This window comes from Oryctolagus cuniculus, chromosome 8 (genome assembly GCF_964237555.1).
Source record: "Oryctolagus cuniculus chromosome 8, mOryCun1.1, whole genome shotgun sequence".
NCBI classification, from domain to species: Eukaryota; Metazoa; Chordata; class Mammalia; order Lagomorpha; family Leporidae; genus Oryctolagus; species Oryctolagus cuniculus.
Genome location: NC_091439.1, coordinates 14989405 through 15008661, shown reverse-complemented (window position 1 = coordinate 15008661; position 19257 = coordinate 14989405). Strand labels below are relative to the sequence as shown.

General features: G+C 35.5%; 1 protein-coding gene across 23 annotated transcripts in view; it reads right to left on the bottom strand.

Annotated features, from left to right (window-relative positions):
* Positions 1-19257, bottom strand: part of IQCM (IQ motif containing M) — a 577684-nt gene that overhangs the window by 295007 nt on the left and 263420 nt on the right. For all 23 annotated transcript variants that reach the window (XM_070047451.1, XM_051819390.2, XM_051819388.2 and 20 more), the window contains one exon: positions 1339-1397. In XM_070047451.1, the coding sequence (XP_069903552.1) occupies positions 1339-1397 (59 nt within the window). The remainder of the gene's footprint in view (positions 1-1338; positions 1398-19257) is intronic.

The window sequence follows — 19257 nt, the reverse complement described above, 5'->3', positions numbered from 1 at the left end:
AATCCAGGCACTCTGGTATGGTTTGGTGACATCTTAACCAAAGTCTTAACCACTATGCCAAATGCTGACCCTTCTTTTTTCACTTTTTCTTGCTAATCAGTCTCCTATGGAGCTTACAATTTTCATTAATCTTATCAAAAAAGTAACTTTGGCTTTATTAGCCTGCTACAATAATTCTGTATTTTCTATTGCATTGTTTTCTGTTCCCATATTTATAAAGCATGTTACTTACATGTACAGTTAGATAGAATGCATAATTACAGTTATTGGATATAGCCATCCATAAAAGTCAACTGTGTCTGTTTGTTTAAGTCTTCTGTATCTAGAATTCTGACTTTATTCTTTTTACAATATTTTTATTTCTGCACTGAGGTAATCTGTCATTATGTACACCTTAGTTTATTTTATAAAAGCTGCTTTAAAGCCTTTGTCTGTGAATTATAGTATCTAAGATTTTTTTCTTTTGATATAACTAGAACCAACTAAAAACTATGCACGTTGTTGCATTAGGTTGGACTCCTTGGAGTCTCTTCCACACATACCCAGTTCAGGAGTCAGCCAAGTATTCAAGAAGAGATTATATGCAAACTCAGGCCTCCTCCCTCCCAGGCTTTATCCTTTTGGGGATTGCCTGATCAGTTTCCAGTCATTCAGGCAGTCCCAAATTCTGTCTTCTTACACCTCACCCCAGTATCACTGATGTTTTCTATGCTCTAGCAACCTCACCTGCATGACTTACGAAAAACTAAATGAATTACCCATTGCAATTCCTTTCTTTCAAGATTCAAATCCCCCCTGGTTTCCATCTGTGTGCCAGCACACTCCAGTGCCTTCAATATTTCTTATATATTTCTCCACAAAATTAATTAATGAATGTATTCTCAGTGAATAAGAAAATACAAGTATGAAATCGGCCTTCTTAAATTTAGAAAGTTCATTTTTTCAATAATACCTTCTTTCCATTACATCCAAAAATCTAGCTCACAAAAGAGTGATTTCTCAAAAAAGTTTTCAACAAATTTCATGCATAATAGCATCACAGTTATCGAAAAATTCCTAGCAGTGCCACTGAAAGGCATGCTGGGTAGTGAACTATAGTGCTGTGTGCACTGCTGTCTCCTGGACACCGCAAAGTATAACAGCTGGGACTGCTGACTGATAACTGAGGCAATTGAAGCAAACATATTCTTATCCTTGCCTGAGTCAAATCACAACACTGAAAAAGATATATTAACAATTTCAGCTTTTGACAATCTATATTTTTTAAACTTAGACACTGATAACAGAGATATCAAGTACATTAATTTATACTTTTCTGCTATTGTATAAAAGATATACCTGAGTTCTGACTTTGGTTCTGGCTTGATAAGTTTTTGCTTTCTTTTCATAAACTGTTTCTAACAAAAAAAAGAGAGAGAAAGAAGAGTTAACATATTAGAAAAAGTTAAGGATTACATCATTGCCTGTAAATTTTTAATTCCAATGAATTTCTGTCATATTGTCAAAGAAAGAAACATTCCATTATAATCTGTATTATAAACCTAAATTTCATATGCATTCATGAATATACTCATAGAAATATGATTGTTGATCTTCTCCACCATTTTAGTCCACAGAAATACGATTCCTGGTAAACATTTCACTGAGCAAATATCCTTACAAATCCATCATAGATGAGAATTTAACTTATTTATTTGTTCTCTGTCTTAAAAATGTTTAATATCTTTCAAAAATATTGTATCTAAGAAAATGAAAATCAATAAGAAAATCAGGCTAAGTAAGAAATATTGGAAAAATAATGCCAGATATTTTCTGAAATTACTTGATATGTGACATAAATTTGGCTTTCAAATTCCTATCTAACAAAGTGTTATACACTGAATTGGCAACCCTACCCCACTCATTAAAACTATAAGTTAAATCTCTGATGCAAATATATTTATAGATGAGTCTTCAGTAAAGTAATTATGATTAAGTGATATGGTAAGGGGAGAGTCACAATCCAATAGGACTGATATCTTTATAAGAGAAGGAACACTAGGAAAAAAAGCTATGTGAAGACACAATGAGAAGATATCCTTTAAGCCAGGGAGAGAGGCCTCAAGAGAATCAAACTTCCTGTCCCCTTGATCTTGGAGTTCTAACTTCCAGAACTATGAGAAAATAAATTTCCATTGTTTGAGCCACCCACATTGTGGTATTTTGTTATACTAGCCCTAGCAGAATAATACACCAAGTAACAAAGAGAACATAGAAGTTCTAACATTCACAATGTCTATAGGAGAATCCAACTTATTTTCAGTGAAAAAATTTTCCCATATGTCCTTCAAAAGATGGGTAAAATGTATTAGCTTCAATAGCACCACTCCCAAGAAACATGCATGACTGTTTAGTTTGTGGTTTTTCTTGGATATTCCTACAATACTGGTCAATGGCAGAAAGAAAAATTCAGGAAAATGATTCTACAGGACCTCAGAACAATTGAGTCATTGCCACCACTCTGATCTTTCGGGATGACCCAAAGGGCAAATTGATACATTAGAAAGCACTGGTAGGTTGTATATACACTTCATAATGTCTTGTGACAATTATTTTACATGAAATATGTTTCAAAAACAGATGGAAGGAATTTGAAGTAATCTTGATACGTAAGTAAAACGTTGGAGATTTAGGGTTGTTGGTTATCATTTCCCTCAACAGCTCAAAGAAGTCAGTAACAGGAAGTCCCTTGGCTATTTAATAATATGGATTGCTCGTGATATCTCAAGTAAAATATGTTTTCATTTTTGCATTTTAAGTTTCAAATGTGTTTTTGACAACATCTCTTGCAGAAACTCTCATGAAATCTAAAGGTTCGGCATAAAGATGAAATGTGGAATAAAATTGTGTTTGTACTTCAAAAGTACTCATATTGGCCCGCGCCGTGGCTCACTAGACTAATCCTCCACCTGCGGCACCGGCACACCGGGTTCTAGTCCGGGTTGGGGCACCAGATTCTGTCCCGGTTGCTCCTCTTCCAGGCCAGCTCTCTGCTGTGGCCCGGGAGTGCAGTGGAGGATGGCCCAAGTCCTTGGGCCCCTGCACCTGCATGGGAGGCCTGGAAGAAGCTCCTGGCTCCTGGCTTTGGATTTGCACAGCTCCAGCCATTGCAGCCATCTGGGAAGTAAACCAGCAGATAGAAGACCTCTCTCTCTCTCTCCCTCTCTCTCTCCCTCTCTCTCTCTCTCTCTCTCTCTCTCTGCTTTTCCTTCTCTCTGTGTGCAACTCTGACTTTCAAGTAAATAAATAAATCTTAAAAAAATCACAAATCTCTTTCCTATAAAGTGGAGCTTATAGGAGCCCGCTTAGATGCAGTCTAGTTACATATGTAAATTTTATTTCATAGCATCATTTTTTTAATTTTGCAGACTAACCTTTCTTCTATAGTTGTATCAGAACATAGCAATAAGCTTGAAAATTAGACTACAGCATCTCAATACTGGCTACTTTTGGAAATCTCTGATCATGAATTCTCTTTCGAAATAAATAATCATCTTCAAGAATAACAGTTCTTTTTACAATTTATGTGAAAAAATTAAGTGAAAATAGAACATGGAGCTGAGCCTAATTTTAAATCTTGCCCTCAATATGTTCCATAATACATATTCATTATCACAAAAATATTAATGGTATATAAAATTAATTTTTAATCTTTATATGCCCCACCTTTGCATAAAACAATGTTCTTGGGTTAGGACACATTGTCCTTATGTGACATTACTATTTACACTTGCCAACTTAATATTTTTTCAACTGCTTCCTTCTCGGCCAGACTAACTGAACTGACAAATTCTCCATAATGATGGGTCACAGATGTGAGGGATGCTAAGTAAAACAATCTCAGACAAACATTCTTGAGGACTTCTCTTCAAAGATGATCTCTGTGATTTCTCCACTTCGTGTCTTTCAACTTTACTGCCTTCACAACCTCCATTTATGTTTCTCTATATGTAATAGAAGCTAATTATTTTGGTCTACTTTTTACAAAATAAGTATCAGTCCTTTAAGGGGCCTGGTTTTCAAGTCTCCAGTCCATTCTGCTTATGTTTCCACTTCTTCCTCTTGTAAATCTTTCCTCTTTCCACAATTACCACCTGTTTCTTTCAACTCTTTCAAACTTCTATTCTATCTGCAGATTTATGTTGGGAGTTAAACCTGTAAGCCCATATTAAATAATCCTGGCAAATTTTCAAATTTTTGCCAATAACTCAGAGAGGCTTACCTCAAATCACTTTTCAGACACTTTTCTCCCACATGAGTATTTTCTCAAACTCCATAATTTAACTGGTACCAACCTTATATATGATAAATCTAGAAAAGCATCTGCATGATCCCTCAATTCCCCTTTTCTTTCAGTATCTTATCTGGATTCTTTTTTTCCTTCTTACAATCCTCTCACATTCTAATGATTAAGTTACTGCATAGTCTCTGTGTCTCCCTCCTTCACTTTCAAATAAATAGAAATTTAAAAAACAATTCTTGCATTGATTAAGCATAAATCATTTTTTACCCTTTCATTCTGCATCTTTATGTTAGACATATTTCTATTTTATTTCTATTAGTGTGAAATTCTGGAATATGTTTGCTATAAAAAGGCCACTTAAAATCAGTATATTATACCCCAATTACCCACAAATGCGTTTAAAGGGTATTTTCTAAGTAACAAGAAATATTCATAGTTTCAAACAGACTTGTGAACCTTCTAGGAGAAAATATACACATCATTCTTGGTAAAATGAAAGGTTTGTTTAAAAATAGGTAACTGGGCCGGCGCCGCGGCTCAATAGGCTAATCCTCTGCCTAGCGGCGCCGGCACACCGAGTTCTAGTTCTGGTCGGGGCACTGGATTCTGTCCCGGTTGCCCCTCTTCCAGGCCAGCTCTCTGCTGTGGTCAGGGAGTGCAGTGGAGGATGGCCCAAGTCCCTGAGCCCTGTACCCCATGGGAGACCAGGATAAGCACCTGGCTCCTGCCATCGGATCAGCATGGTGCGCCGGCTGCGGCGGCCATTGGAGGGTGAACCAACGGCAAAGGAAGACCTTTCTCTCTGTTTCTCTCTCTCACTGTCCACTCTGCCTGTAAAAAAAAAAAAAAAATAGGTAACTGTGAAAAAAAAATCATTAATAGTATATACATAGAAAATTATAAATGACACATTAAAACATGTAATGTAAGCTGAAAAGATTTTTCTGCCAGGCTGGACAATAGGAGTTGCCCTGCAGAAGTCGGGCCTGTCACTAGCACCTTCTGTGAAACAGCAGGGTGGCTCATTCCTTATATTCTGCTTCTAGTGTGAAACGCTTTCCACAGAAAAGCATCAACTCCTTGGGCATACACAGAACCAAAAGGCACCAAACATCTCTGCTTCACAGTCAGTATCTTTGCATTATTGAATTTGAGCACTTCCAAGATGCACACAAATCAAAGGAGGATTCTGAAGCCATATAATCACTCCCCAGAAGTAGCGATGGTTACAAGTAGTCCCTAAATTCCCAAAATAACCTTATGGAGCCACAGCAGCCCCCACCTTGGAAGGTACATTAAAGTGCAGTACTTTCACAACCCTTTTTACAGGAACAAGTATTCCAAAGATAATAGTCAGCCTCAAAAAGCCATTCAACTTTCAAATCAGAGCGAGACGACCTTGCAAAATGCAGGCTGTTCATTTACCTCCCACTAGAAAAAATTTTTAGTCTCCATAAAAAGTCAAAACTAAAGGAGTTACTCTTTTATATGTAGGTATTTATTTTTTTAAAGATTTATTTATTTGAAAGGCAGAGTTAAAGAGAGAGAGAGAAAGACAGGTCTTCTATCAGATGGTTCACTTCCCAATTGGCCACAATGGCCACAGCTGTGCTGATCCAAAGCCAGGAGCCAGGAGCTTCTTCCAGGTCTCCTACATGGGTTCAGGGGCCCAAGAACTTGGGCCATCTTCTACTGCTTTCCCAAGCCATAGCAGAGAGCTAGATCAGAAGTGGAGCAGCCGGGTCTCAAACCAGTGCCCATATGGGATGACGACACTTTGGGCCAGGGAGTTAACCCAGTGTGCCACAGCACCCGCCCTTATGTGTAGGTATTTAAATGAGGTTTAGTGTTTAAAAGGCAATGCAAAGGCTGAACAGGAGGGCAATAAATGGGAAGTTTGAATCCTAAAAGAAGTCCCTGTGAAATCTGCTTGTAAAAATACATGAAGAAATTGCTCTGTCCAGGAATATGATTAGAATTAAAAAATAACAACACAATAAAATGATGTTATAAAAAATATTTTTAATGTATGGCTGAGCTGATGGGAATGTAATCGAGTTTCACTCTAGTCAAAAACAACAGAAATGTTGAATTTCCTATTTTATAAATTCTGGAGCTTGTCTTTGCCTTAGGGATTATATAGCAATTCCTGACAGCCTAAGGCCTGGATTTTAATGAGCTGCACAAGACTTGCAATTGTGAGCAAGAAAGGTGTTTCCAAAAGCACTCCTTATAAAATGTAGGTTCTGCAACAGCAATCTTGTTGGAGTATACACTAGGATTTAAAAATTGCCCTGGGGGTAGGTATTTGGCACAGTTTAGTTAAGACACCCACCACTTGGGAAGCCCAGATCCTGTAACAGAGTCCCAGCTCTGCCTCGCCTCCAGTTTCATACCCACATGTATCCTGGGAGGCAACAAGTGTTAGGTTCCTGCCACCCACATGGGAAAACTAGACTGAATTTCCAGTTCCTGGCTTTGGTCTGGCCCAGCCAAAGTTGTTCAGGCACTTGAGAAATGAACAGAGAGATGAAAGATCTCCTATCTCTCTGCCTTTCAATTATAAAATAAATAAGAAATTTTAAAATAAAATATATAAAAATTGCCCTGAAAATAAAGAGAAAAAGAGAAGGATATGAGTGAAAGCACATGCTATTCATGGCCTTGGCTCTTGGCCAGTAACCTAAAATTTCTGTATGGGACAGGAAGAGAGTAAAGATGCCTTAAGTTACTGTGTATATTAAAACATATACATTAACAATTTATTAAAAGAATATTAGTGCCAAACTAGCAAAATAAATAAAAGGAAAAAATATGCTAACCAACTTTTAAAAAAAAAACACCAGATGGAAGATCTCTCTCTCTCCCTACCCCTCTGCCTCTCTGTAACTCTCCTTTTCAAACAAATAAACGAATCATTAAAAAAAACTGTAAGGAAATCAAGAAAACAAAATTAATGAAATCAGTTAGGATATGAAGGGAAAGAAAAGATATACAGGGTTGTATTTCTTATGCAATGAGGGTTTTCTTTTCAGAATTGTTCTTTTATACATGAATGTATATATGTACACATATTTGCATAAATACCCTTTTATATGATTAATACATGACATGATAGAACATTTTGTAAGAATATGGTAAAACATTCCTTAAGATCTGCAATACACATTGCATTCCTCCCTTTTCCTAAGGAAACTGAGAAGTTTAATATCTTAACTAAACTTGATCAGATAAGTTGGGTGAAATCTGGGATGCAAACTCAATACATTATTCTATTCAGAAGATGAAATTGGAGACTCAGGTGGTAAGGTTTAATCTATGAAGACAATACAGCAATAAAAGACAGTAACAGAGATTAAATTATCTCAGATTGTACACTGTCTTGAAAGCTGTGATTTTTTTGTTTTCCACTTCTACTTCATTTAGAAAATGAAGTGATTTTGTAGGGAGTCACTGGGACTTAACTGTAATGAAATTTAAAACTGCCAAATACAGTGGGGTCAAAATCTGCTAACCACAAATTGCCCCAGCCTCCTAATCACAATTTCACTATCATTCCTTATTTGGAGAACTCTGATGGGAAAATTATAGAAAACAATGATTCTCAAATGTAAATGTTTTTAAAAATTATACCTAGATATTCAGGCTTGTACTTGAATGGACATACCAGTTTATTAAAATTGTTCAGATTAATCCATTTGGGTGAAAGTTCTATTAACAAAATACCTGGCAAATTCTCCTAGACCAGTGTTGACAAGCATTGTTGTTCTATTTCATTGTCTGAGAATGTGTTTCTGCTACCTTTAATTGGTTATAATATTTCTCCTCAATATTCAAAACAAAACACATTCCTATCCTACCACATGATAAATTCATCATAGAATATCTGCACTTCCAGGTGCAAGAAAAAGAAAATTACCTTGTCTGCATTATCACTACTTATCAAAAGCTCATTTAGAAGGAACAATATCCTGGGGAATTATCTAGAACAGTGCTTCTTAACTTTAATGTGCTTATAAATCACTGTAGATCTTGGGACCCAATAAATCTGGTGCGGGGACTGCGATTCTACATTTCTAACAAATTCCAAAATGTTGTTAACTCATGGACACACACGGAGAAGAAAGGTCCAATGAGATATCCTCCCACTCCTTCACATACCCTAAGATCTATCTCTGATTTAAGTTAAGCCAGAAGAAGACTGACACTGGGATGATACCATTTCCACACCACCTCCACAACAACAAGCCTCACATCCACACTCTCCCACCACGTCAAAGTGCTTTTACCAAACTGTGGTTTGGCTTTATGGTTAAAATGAGTGTTAATAGTTAGTACATTACTATATTTTATGAAAGATATTTTGAGTACATTATTGACCACATTTATGTCACAGTACTGTCTTCATAATCACCTACATGGTAGAATTTTTCTGGTTTGCTTTTATTTTACGGAAACAGTCTAAATTAAGTGAATACTCATTATTTTTTATTAGCTGCTAAAATGTGTACAACTACATTTGTGGTCTATGTATTACAATCATGTAGTACACCAGATTATGAATCTATATACTCATCTAAACCTTAACTTCATTTTTTTCTACTCTTTCCACAACTTCTGATGTCTTTATTTATATATTTCATATTGTACATCTTGTATAAGATATCAAATTCTTCATGAAAGGATATTAATGAATCCTTAACAATTTCTTAATGTTCAGAATAGCTGTAATTAATTAAGCCCCTACTACAACTTAGTCATACAACACAAAGCCCTTTCATTTGATTATCTATTTTAGTTGGGTAATACTTTATTTATTGTTTCTGTGTGTGTGCTTTTGTTTTGGGATAGAAAAAGCAGTGAAAATTTATGCCAAAGATCCAAAACCAGGATGGATGTTTGGTGCAGTGGTTAAATCACTGCTGGAACACCTGCATCCCATGTCAGAATGTCTGTTTCAAGTCAGAGCTACTCTACTTCTGATCACATTTCATGTGATGCACTTTCTGAAAGGCAGTGAATAATGCTTAAGTGAGATACACTGATTTCTTTCTTTCTTTCTTTTTTTTTTTTTTTTTTGACAGGCAGAGTGGATAGTGAGAGTGAGAGAGAGACAGAGAGAAAGGTCCTCCTTTACCATTGGTTCACTCTCCAATGGCCTCCATGGCCGGCGCGGTGCTGATCCGAAGCCAGGAGCCAGGTGCCTCCTCCTGATCTCCCATGCGGGTGCAGGGCCCAAGCACTTGGACCATCCTCCACTGCACTCCCCGGCCACAGTGAGGGCTGGACTGGAAGAGGGGCAACTGGGACAGAATCCGGCGCCCCGACCGGGACTAGATCCCTCTGTGCTAGCGCCACAGGCAGAGGATTAGCCTAGTGAGCCGCGGCGCCGGCCACACTGATTTCTGAGAACTTGGCTTTGGCCTGGTCCAGCCCTGGCTATTGAGGCTTTTGGGGAATGAACCAGCAGGTTGAACATCTTTCTCTCTGGCTCTCTGCAATTCAAATAAAATGAATATAAATAAATAAAAATTTTTAAAACTCCAAAACCAACATTTCTTTAGAGAGCAATTTAACAATATACAATAAAAGACAAAGTAGAAAAAGGGGAGAGGAGTACACCAACAATTCTACTGCCAGGAATCTATCCTAAGGAAATTAGGAATATTCACAAAAACTTAACTACAAATACAGTGTACTACATCCTATTAAAACATTGTTCCATTGCCAAAATAACCAAAAATGAATTATAACCTCAAATGGAATGTTACTGCTATGTACAGTAAGAAAACAAATTAATCAATACAAAAAGATGTTTAGAAGTATTTGTAAAAAAATGAGGTTTTAAAGTATTGTTATAATAATTAAGGTTGATTGTCTCCTCATTTATGGCTCAGCTGATTTTCTATATATCTCACAGGCATAATCTATAAAATTTTTAACAATATACAGTGCAAATTTCAAAATCCTTTATGCAATGATCATAAATATATGGTAACATGTATCTGTATCAAAAGAACACATAACGAAGAATGCAAAGGCCTCAAATAATTTGAAATTAACTGTTATCCTGTGTGTTTAGTTCAAGAATAAAATAGGAATCAGAATGGAAATGAATAAAGGAGGACTGGAGTTCTACCCTAAAGCAAGCTCTCCTCGCTGACACACCCTCTATTGTCTGACATTCTCCTAACAAAACAAAGGCATGTTGCCTCCAGATTCGCACCCCCAGCTCTCCTCACCTGTGAACTATTCCTGATTAGAGGGAGCTCTTCAGACTCAAAGTTTGGGGCTGTGTCCCTGGGATAGATTTGGTTCTTCTGGCTGATAATTGCAACACCCCTTCCCTACATTCCAAAAGGTTTCCTAGTGAGTCCTGGAGGCTGTTAGAAAAAAGCAGAAACCAAGAGGAATGCCTGACAAAAAAAGAATGGTCACTGATGCCAACAAAAGGAATGGAAAGGAATTCTGTTTCTGCATGAAAAGATTAAGGTTTCTATAAATTATTTGGTCAATGTAGAAAATACAAATTACAACAAGATCCATACAACACATTTAAATTAACATGTGTCCTCTTTTCCTCTTCCGAAGAATATCATGTGGTGCCTGTGCTTTTCAAAGCTTCTGAACTGTGTGTATGTGTGGATGCGGGTCCTTATTTCCTTTGCTTCCTCATCCTCCTTTATAACTACTACTGCCGATCCAAGTCTACAATTCATTTTTTTTTTTTTTTTTTTGGATAGGCAGAGTTAGACAGTGAGAGAGAGAGAGAGAGAGAAAGGTCTTCCTTTTCTGTTGGTTCACCCCCAAAATGGCCACTATGGCCGGTGCACTGCGCCGCTCCAAAGCCAGGAGCCAGGTGCTTCCTCCTGGTCTCAAAGGAGGTGTGCAGGGCCCAAGCACTTGGGCCATCCTCCACTGCCTTCCCGGGCCACAGCAGAGAGCTGGACTGGAAGAGGGGCAACCAGGACAGAATCCAGCACCCCAACCAGGACTAGAACACGGGGTCCTGACGCTGCAGGCAGAGGATTAGCCAAGTGAGTCGTGGCACCGGCCCAAGTCTACAATTTTTTATCAGAGACTCTGAATGAAAATAGCACTGTAAAACAACACATTTTTCACTCGATCTTAGGCAAAAGGCCGAGAAGTGATGAAACAACACATTTTTCATAACACATATGACAAAACTCAACTCACCTGACTTTTGGTGGCAAGACCTAACCTGAAACAACCAACACAAGGTCTAAAGTGGCCTCAGTCTCTCACTTAGAATATTCCCATGCTTTACTGTATGATAAAACCTACTTATCTTCTTAGACTTCTAAACGTCAAAATCTTATTTCCTAAATATTTCTGCATCCAATAGTTTCAAATAAAGCTTCTGGATCTGGACAACCACTAAAAGCTGTAACTACTACTACTGCAACTGCTTATACTGCACAACTTTGAGTAATTCTGTTTTTCTTTTACACATCATCCTAATATCTCATTAGTCTAAACGTGTGTAAATGAAGAAAAAGCCTTTCATCTAATCCATCCATTATTTGATAAACAGATGGCTCTCTTAACATATTTTCTGATTATTTAAAAAAGCAAATTATAGCAAGTCTAAATCAATACAATATTAAAAACCACAATAATATCCAAAGCCTGTGGCCATAACCTGGCTACCAGTACTTTCAATGTCTACTTATTATTACTATTGAACTTTTCATTCATATTCAACATCCATGACTGGTGCATTTTGTTTGATGAAAACAAGTTAATTAGTACTAAACCTTCCCTAGTTCATAAATTTATTCCTAAGAACATTAAAAGGAAGTCAAGTGAGACATGTTCAGTAACAGATGTTGCCTTTTTTTGGCTGCCTTTTTACAGTTTGTTCTCTTTCATTACTTTTTAAGAAATTTAGTTAATGTTCCCTTTTACTAGAGAACAAGTGTACCTAGCTTCGCAGAAGGTGGTATGGGGGAAGGGGAATTCCCCAAGGCAGGCACAGTCTGTTCATTCCTTAACCTAATATCTGCTCAAAGGCTCTCTATACTCAACTTCTCATTCTTCCACCCAGAGTTTGGTAACAACCACACTCTAGTTTATCACAAAAGAAGAATGTTTATAAATATATGTTTACTGGCAACTGTAGAGCTAGAACTGTTGTCAATAGTTACTATTGTGTAAATACCTTGTACTCCTTACATAACTTTCTCATGGAAGGATAATTCAGATCAAATGGTCAATCAGGACTAAGATAAGCCAGGTTAATATATTGGCTACTACAGTAAATAAAGATTATGAAGTGTCTTTCAAAAATAAATATCCAATAGTCTTTTAAAATAAAAGCAATATAAAACATATATTAAGGATTTTACCTATAAATTATTCTAAAGATATAAATTCAAAATTATTTGATCATTTAACTAAACCTCTGCATTAGAAAATCATTTAGTGTCAGTGAGATTGTTTTGCATTTTAGGTGGTGGTAAATCTAAGAAACATTACAATGTGGATCTTGCTTTCTTTTAAAGTTTTGGGAAAATAATTTAATATGTCTTGACTTATTCACTGCTACAGGAATTTTGCATGGAGTCTTTTTTAATTTTTCCTAAAAGTGTTTTCATAAGTAGGACAACAATAGATAATTTTACCTAGAAGTAGGAAATAAATTTTTTGAAAAAAATTAGAAAGAAAATATAAAACATTTCAGGACCAGTTAATACTGCTACAAAGCAATATAACTATTGAAATGGTGGTTTTTAACTATGTGACTTAAATATGTGTTTTTTTACAAAGTAAATATCTACCTTGCCCTGTCTTAATTATTCAAAATTTTAGTATTTCAAAGGAAAATAAATACACATTTCAAAATTAAAATTTGAAGTTAGAAGATATGTGCATTAGACATCACTACTTCTTCTAATAAGGCCAAAACAAATAAACAAATAAAATAAGAAAGTACACCATTATAAATTGCTGAAATGCTATTCAAAATGCACCCAATACTAGGACATCTTGCTCTTTAAAACAAATGTTAATGGGCATTAACATCTCCCTTTAGGAAGACTTAAATTTCAATACAATATTAATGGGGGACTTTGACACCCAACTTTCATCAATGGACAGGTCAGATAGACAAAAAATAAAGAAACAACAGAGTTAATCAACACTATTGACCAAATGCATCTAATTGATATCTGCAGGCCATTTCATCCCATAGCAGTAGAATACACATTCTTTTCATCAGTGCATGTTACATTCTCTAGGATATACCATATGCTGGGCCATAAAACTTATCTCAACAGTTTAATAAAATGGAAATCATATCATATATCTTGTTCTGACCACAATGGTGTGTAGCTGGAAATTAACAACTTAAAAAAAAACACTAGAAAATATCCAACAAATGAAGAATGAACAAAAGTCAAAACAAATTTAAAAATTCCTAGACACAAATGAAAATGACAATACAACATAAAATTCATGGGGATACAGCAAAAGCAGTAGTAAAAGGGCAGTTTATTTTAGTGACCATATCAAAAAATTAGAAAGACATCAAATAAAAGAATCATCAATATATCTCACAGGTATAGAAAATCAACAACAAGCCAAATATCAAATTATTAGAAGAAAAGAATTAATAAAAAGCAGAGAAGAAATAAAACAAACAAAAAGAAACAAATGATCAGTGAAATGAAGAAGTTTTTTTCAGAGAAAATAAAATTGATAAAACACTAGCTCAACTACTCAAAAAAGAGGGTGCAGACTCAAATCATTATTTCAGAGAAGAAAAAGGAGATGTAACAAAGGAAAGCACAGAAATAAAAAGAATCAACAGGAATTACTACTAACAGCCATATGCCAACAAATTGGAAAATCTGAAAGAAATGGATAGATTACTAGACATAGACAATCTACTAAAAGTGGGTCATGAAGATATAGAAACCGAAACAGAACAATAACCAAGATGGAGATTGAATCAGTAATAAAGACTTTCACAACAAAGAGATGTCCAGGACCAGATGGCTTCACTGCTGAATTCCACCAAACATTTGAAGAAGAGCTAATTCCAATTCTCTCAAATTATCCAAAACAATTGAAATGGAAGGAACCCTTCCAAACTACTATGAGGCCAGCTTCACCTCAATTCCTAATTAAGATACAACAGAAAGAACTACAGAACAATATTGCTGATGAACATAGATGCAAAAGTCCTCAACAAAGTACTAGCTAATAGAATCTAAGAACATGTAAGAAAGGTCATTCACCAGAACCAAGCAGGATTTATCCCTGATATGCAGGCATGGTTTAACATATGCAAATCAATTAATATGATACATCACATTAGCAAATTGAAGAATAAAAACTATATGATTATATCAACAGATGCAGAGAAAGCATTCAATAAAATACAGTATCTTTTCATGAAAAAAAAAATCTAACACAAATGAAGTAGATGTTCCTTAAGGAACATCCCTTAAGGCAATCAAGGCAATTTATGCCAAAACCACAGTTAGTATTATGTTGAATGAGGAAAAGTTGAAAGCATTTCCCCTAAGATTTAGAACTAGAAAAGGATGCCGACTTTCACCATTGCTGTTCAATGTACTCCAGTAATTTTTAGCCAGAGCCATTACACCAGAAAAAAGAAATCAAAGAGGTATAAATTAGAAAGGAGTAAATTAAATTATTCCTGTTTTCAGATGACAGGATTCTATATATAGGGAAACCAAAAGACTCTGCCAAGAGACTACTGGAACTCATAAGAGTTTGGTAAAGTTGCAGGATATAAAATTTACAAACAAAAATCAATACCCTTTGTATAAACAGACAATTGCTTGGCTGAGAAAGAACTTCAAACATCAATTCCATTCACGATACCTACAGAAAAAATTTAAGACACTGAAATAAATTTAACCAAGAAGGGGAAAGATTTCCACAATGAAAATTACAAAACATTAAAGAAAGAGAAGACATAAAAAATGGAAAAATCTTCCTTGTTTATAGATTGATGAATCAATATCATTACCCAAAACAACTTACAGAATCAATGCAATCCCAAGCAAAATACCAATGACATTCTACTTAGACCTACAAAAAATGAAGTTAAAAGTCATATAGAAACACAAAAGACGCTGAATGGCTAAAGCAACGTTAAACGAGAAAAAAGAAAGCCAGAGGCATCAGAATACCAGATTTCAAAATATACTACAGGGTGGTTACAATCAAAACAGCCTGGTACTGGCACAAAACTAGACATGTAGACTAGTGAAACAGAATAGAAACTCCAGAAATCCATTCATACATCTACAACCAAATAATCTTTGACAAAGGAGCTAAAATCAACAGACAGTCTCTTCAACAAATGCTGTTGGGAAAACTGGATCTCTTCAAGAAGAAGGAAGAAGCAAAACCCTAACTTATACTAAAATGGAAAAAGCATCTAAATCTATGACCTAATACCAGCAAATTACTAAAGAACACTGGGGGAATTCTGCAAGCTATTGGCATAGGCAAAGATTTCTTGAAAAAGAAATGCTCAGGATTACTAACCACCAGGGAAATGCAAATCAAAAACACAATGAGGTTTCATCTCAGCCCAGTTAACATGGCTCTCAGAAATCAACAAACAATAAATGCTGGCCAGGATGTGAAGTAAAAGGTACCCTGATCCAGTGTTGGTGGGAAAGTAAACTAGTACAGCCATTGTGGAAGAACTCTATGGAGATACCTCAGAAAGCAAATAGATTTACAATATGACCCATCCATCACACTCCTGAGAATTTACCCAGAAGAAATAAAATTGTCATATGAATGAGTTATCTGCACCTCCATATTTATTGTAGGTCCATACACAATAGCTAAGATATGGAATCAACCCAGATGTCTATCGACTGATGAGTGCATAACGAAATTGCAGTGTGTATAACACATATGGGGTGTGTGTGTGTGTGTGTGTGTGTGTATGGAATACTACTCAGTCATGTAAAGAATATGAAATCCAGTCTTTGGAGAAAAAAATGGGTGCGACAAAAAAGCATGGTATTAGTGAAATAAGCCAGTCTCAAAAAGACAAAAATACGTATATTTTCCCTCATCTGTGGTAACTAATAGAGTACAAATAAATGTAAAATATGTGACTCAAATTGATATTTTGAGTTTCAATGATTGTTTACAGCCCATGTCTCTACTATTGGGGAACAGAGCTTTTCTCTTCTTAGTGATTGTTGAATCATTTACTTAGTGTAGGGTTAATCTTATGAGCACAGAATAAACTGAAAGATTATTATAAATTAAAAGAAAGAAAAATTAAAAGAAAGAATAAGATAAGAAGAAGAAGGGAGAGTGGGAGCATGAACAGGAGGGAGGGTAGGGTAGGAAGTATCACTATGCATAACTGAAATACATGACATTTGTTCACTGTAAAAGAAAAATAGCTTTAAAATTAATAAATATATATTCATCAGTACATAAAACTTTCTCTAGGTTAGACCATATGCTAGACCATAAAACTTTTCTCAAAAAATTTTAAAAAATTGAAATAGTAACATGCATTTTTTCTGACTACATTGTATGAAGCTGGAAACTGGAAACTTAAGAAACTTTAGGACATACGTAAATATACAGAGAATGAACAACATGCTCCTGAATGAAAAGTGGGTCATAGAAGAAATCAAAGGGGAAATTAAAAAAATCCTGGAAACAAAAGAAGATAATAGTTACAGAGTTACAGCAAAAGCAAGGAAGTGCCAGAAAAATCTAATCAGATGATAGAATCCTTCAAATAAATGTTGAGACTTCTGACAGTACATTTGTACAAATCATAAAAAGGTACTGAAATTTCCAAGTTAAAGGAAGAAATTATGGATTTTTACAAAATTCATTTATTCCAAACCAGCTGAACAACATTTCCCAAAGAAAAACAATAAGAAATCCCATGTATTAAAATCCAATCAAATCATTCTATGTTCAAAATGAACTGATATAAAGATCTTAATTTATATTTTGAAATTCTTTTTAATTTCTAAAAAAAGATTCTATAAAACAAATGTTTTTCATTTTTATGAGATGAAGCAACATGTATGCTTAAAAAATGTGTGACCAGTAGCTATTTTCTTCTCACTCATGGCTGTATTTATGTTGGGTAGTTCAGAGTGGGGGCTAGGAAGTCATAAATTTCAACAGTTCACATGTGTTCTTTGAAGCAGAGAACAAATACAGTGCAATAATTTATGAGATCAAATTCTAATTTCTTGTAATCCTTTACTTTTAAGCCTTAAGGTTAGGCACACTGTTTTCACCAAGGGTTAAGAAGATAAAGTGACTGGATGGCTTCTTCCTTTCCCAAGACAAACACTGATGAAGAAGGAGGTCTATGTGGCACTTGGTGATGATGGGTCCCTGAATATCTCCTCTCTCGTTTACTTCCATTTTTCTTTAGTAGGCTGAACTTTGCCACAGTTTGGGCAGCCACGAGTATTCTTTCTGCTATTGGAATACTTTCCCCTGCACTTTGCTGCCCCTCTCACAACAAGAATACATAAGCATGACACAGGCTAGGGTATTCCCTTGATATCCTCACTTTGCAGTATCACTGGATGGCAGATTTCCTTTCAGGAAAGCCTCTGTGACCCATAGGGCCACAGCAACACAGGAAACTAACCACTTACAGAGAGCAGTCTTGCCTTACTGACAAGTAATAAATACAAGTTGTTTCATTCTCTTCTACGTTCCCAGATATATATATTTTTAATCACAGCTACATCCCTCCAGGTTTTGTTCGCAGATTGCTTCACAAGTTATCATAAAGTTAGCAAAACTTTTAGAGCAGAGTTATGATGAGAAATTACAGCAACAAAGTTGGAAATAGTGGTTGTTCCCCTCTGACTGCAATGTAATACTAGATCTTTATGTTATTTGAGGGATTTTGTCCACAGGTTTCACCTTAGACAAATATTAACTTTCAAAACAATGAAGGCTATAAAGATTTCAGTACTTCACAGCCACAAAAAGTAACTTTAGTAACAGTGTCTTCAAGATGCAGTATTTCTGGTTTTTTTTTTTTTTTAATTACATATAAAGAAGTTTTAGGACCCCTGCACCACGGCTTAAAATAACTGGAATTTCTAATACAATAAACATGTGGTAACAGAAATTATCTTTTCAGTATCAAGACATATAGAGAATTATTAAATTACAATTTAATAATAACAAAAAAACAGGGTAAAAATGTATTTAAAACATATCCAGTTTAAAAGGATTTTTTCTAACCTAAAGAAAGTATATTCATAATGAGTTTATTTTTTTGATCAAATTAAGGTTTGGTAAGAGTAACCCAGTTATGAAGTGTACTTTGAAGCAGAATGTGTTACATTTCTCTCTCCTCCAATGTAATTTAAAATACAGGTTTCCTACACCCTTGTCTCCACTCCTCATCCAACAAAACAGGCCTCCTCTATTCTCAGTTTTCCAGTTACTTTTTCTTCTGAACCGATTAAACATATTCAGATCAAGAGAACTTATTTTACACCTATCAGGATGTAGACATCAGAAAATACAAGTGTCTGGGAGGGTGTGGAGAATTTGGGAACCTTCTGCATTGCGGGGGGAAGTAAAACGATATAGCTACTGTGGAAAACAGTGCACTGATTCCTAAAACAAACGAACAGAAATATAATATTAAACAGTAACTCCACTTCTGGGTATATACCCAAAAGAAGTAAAAGCAGGGATTCAAACAATATCTGCACACCCACGCTTATGGCAGCTTTATTCAAATATCCAAAAGGTGAAACAACCCATATGACCACTGATGTATGATGGATAAACAAAATGTAGAAGATGTATGCAACTGAATATTTTCAACCTTAATTAAGAAAGCAGATTCTAACAGATAATACAACATGGATGAGCATTTAAGACACTATACTAAATGAGATGAGCCACTCACAAAAGAACGAATACTCTACAATTCTACTTAT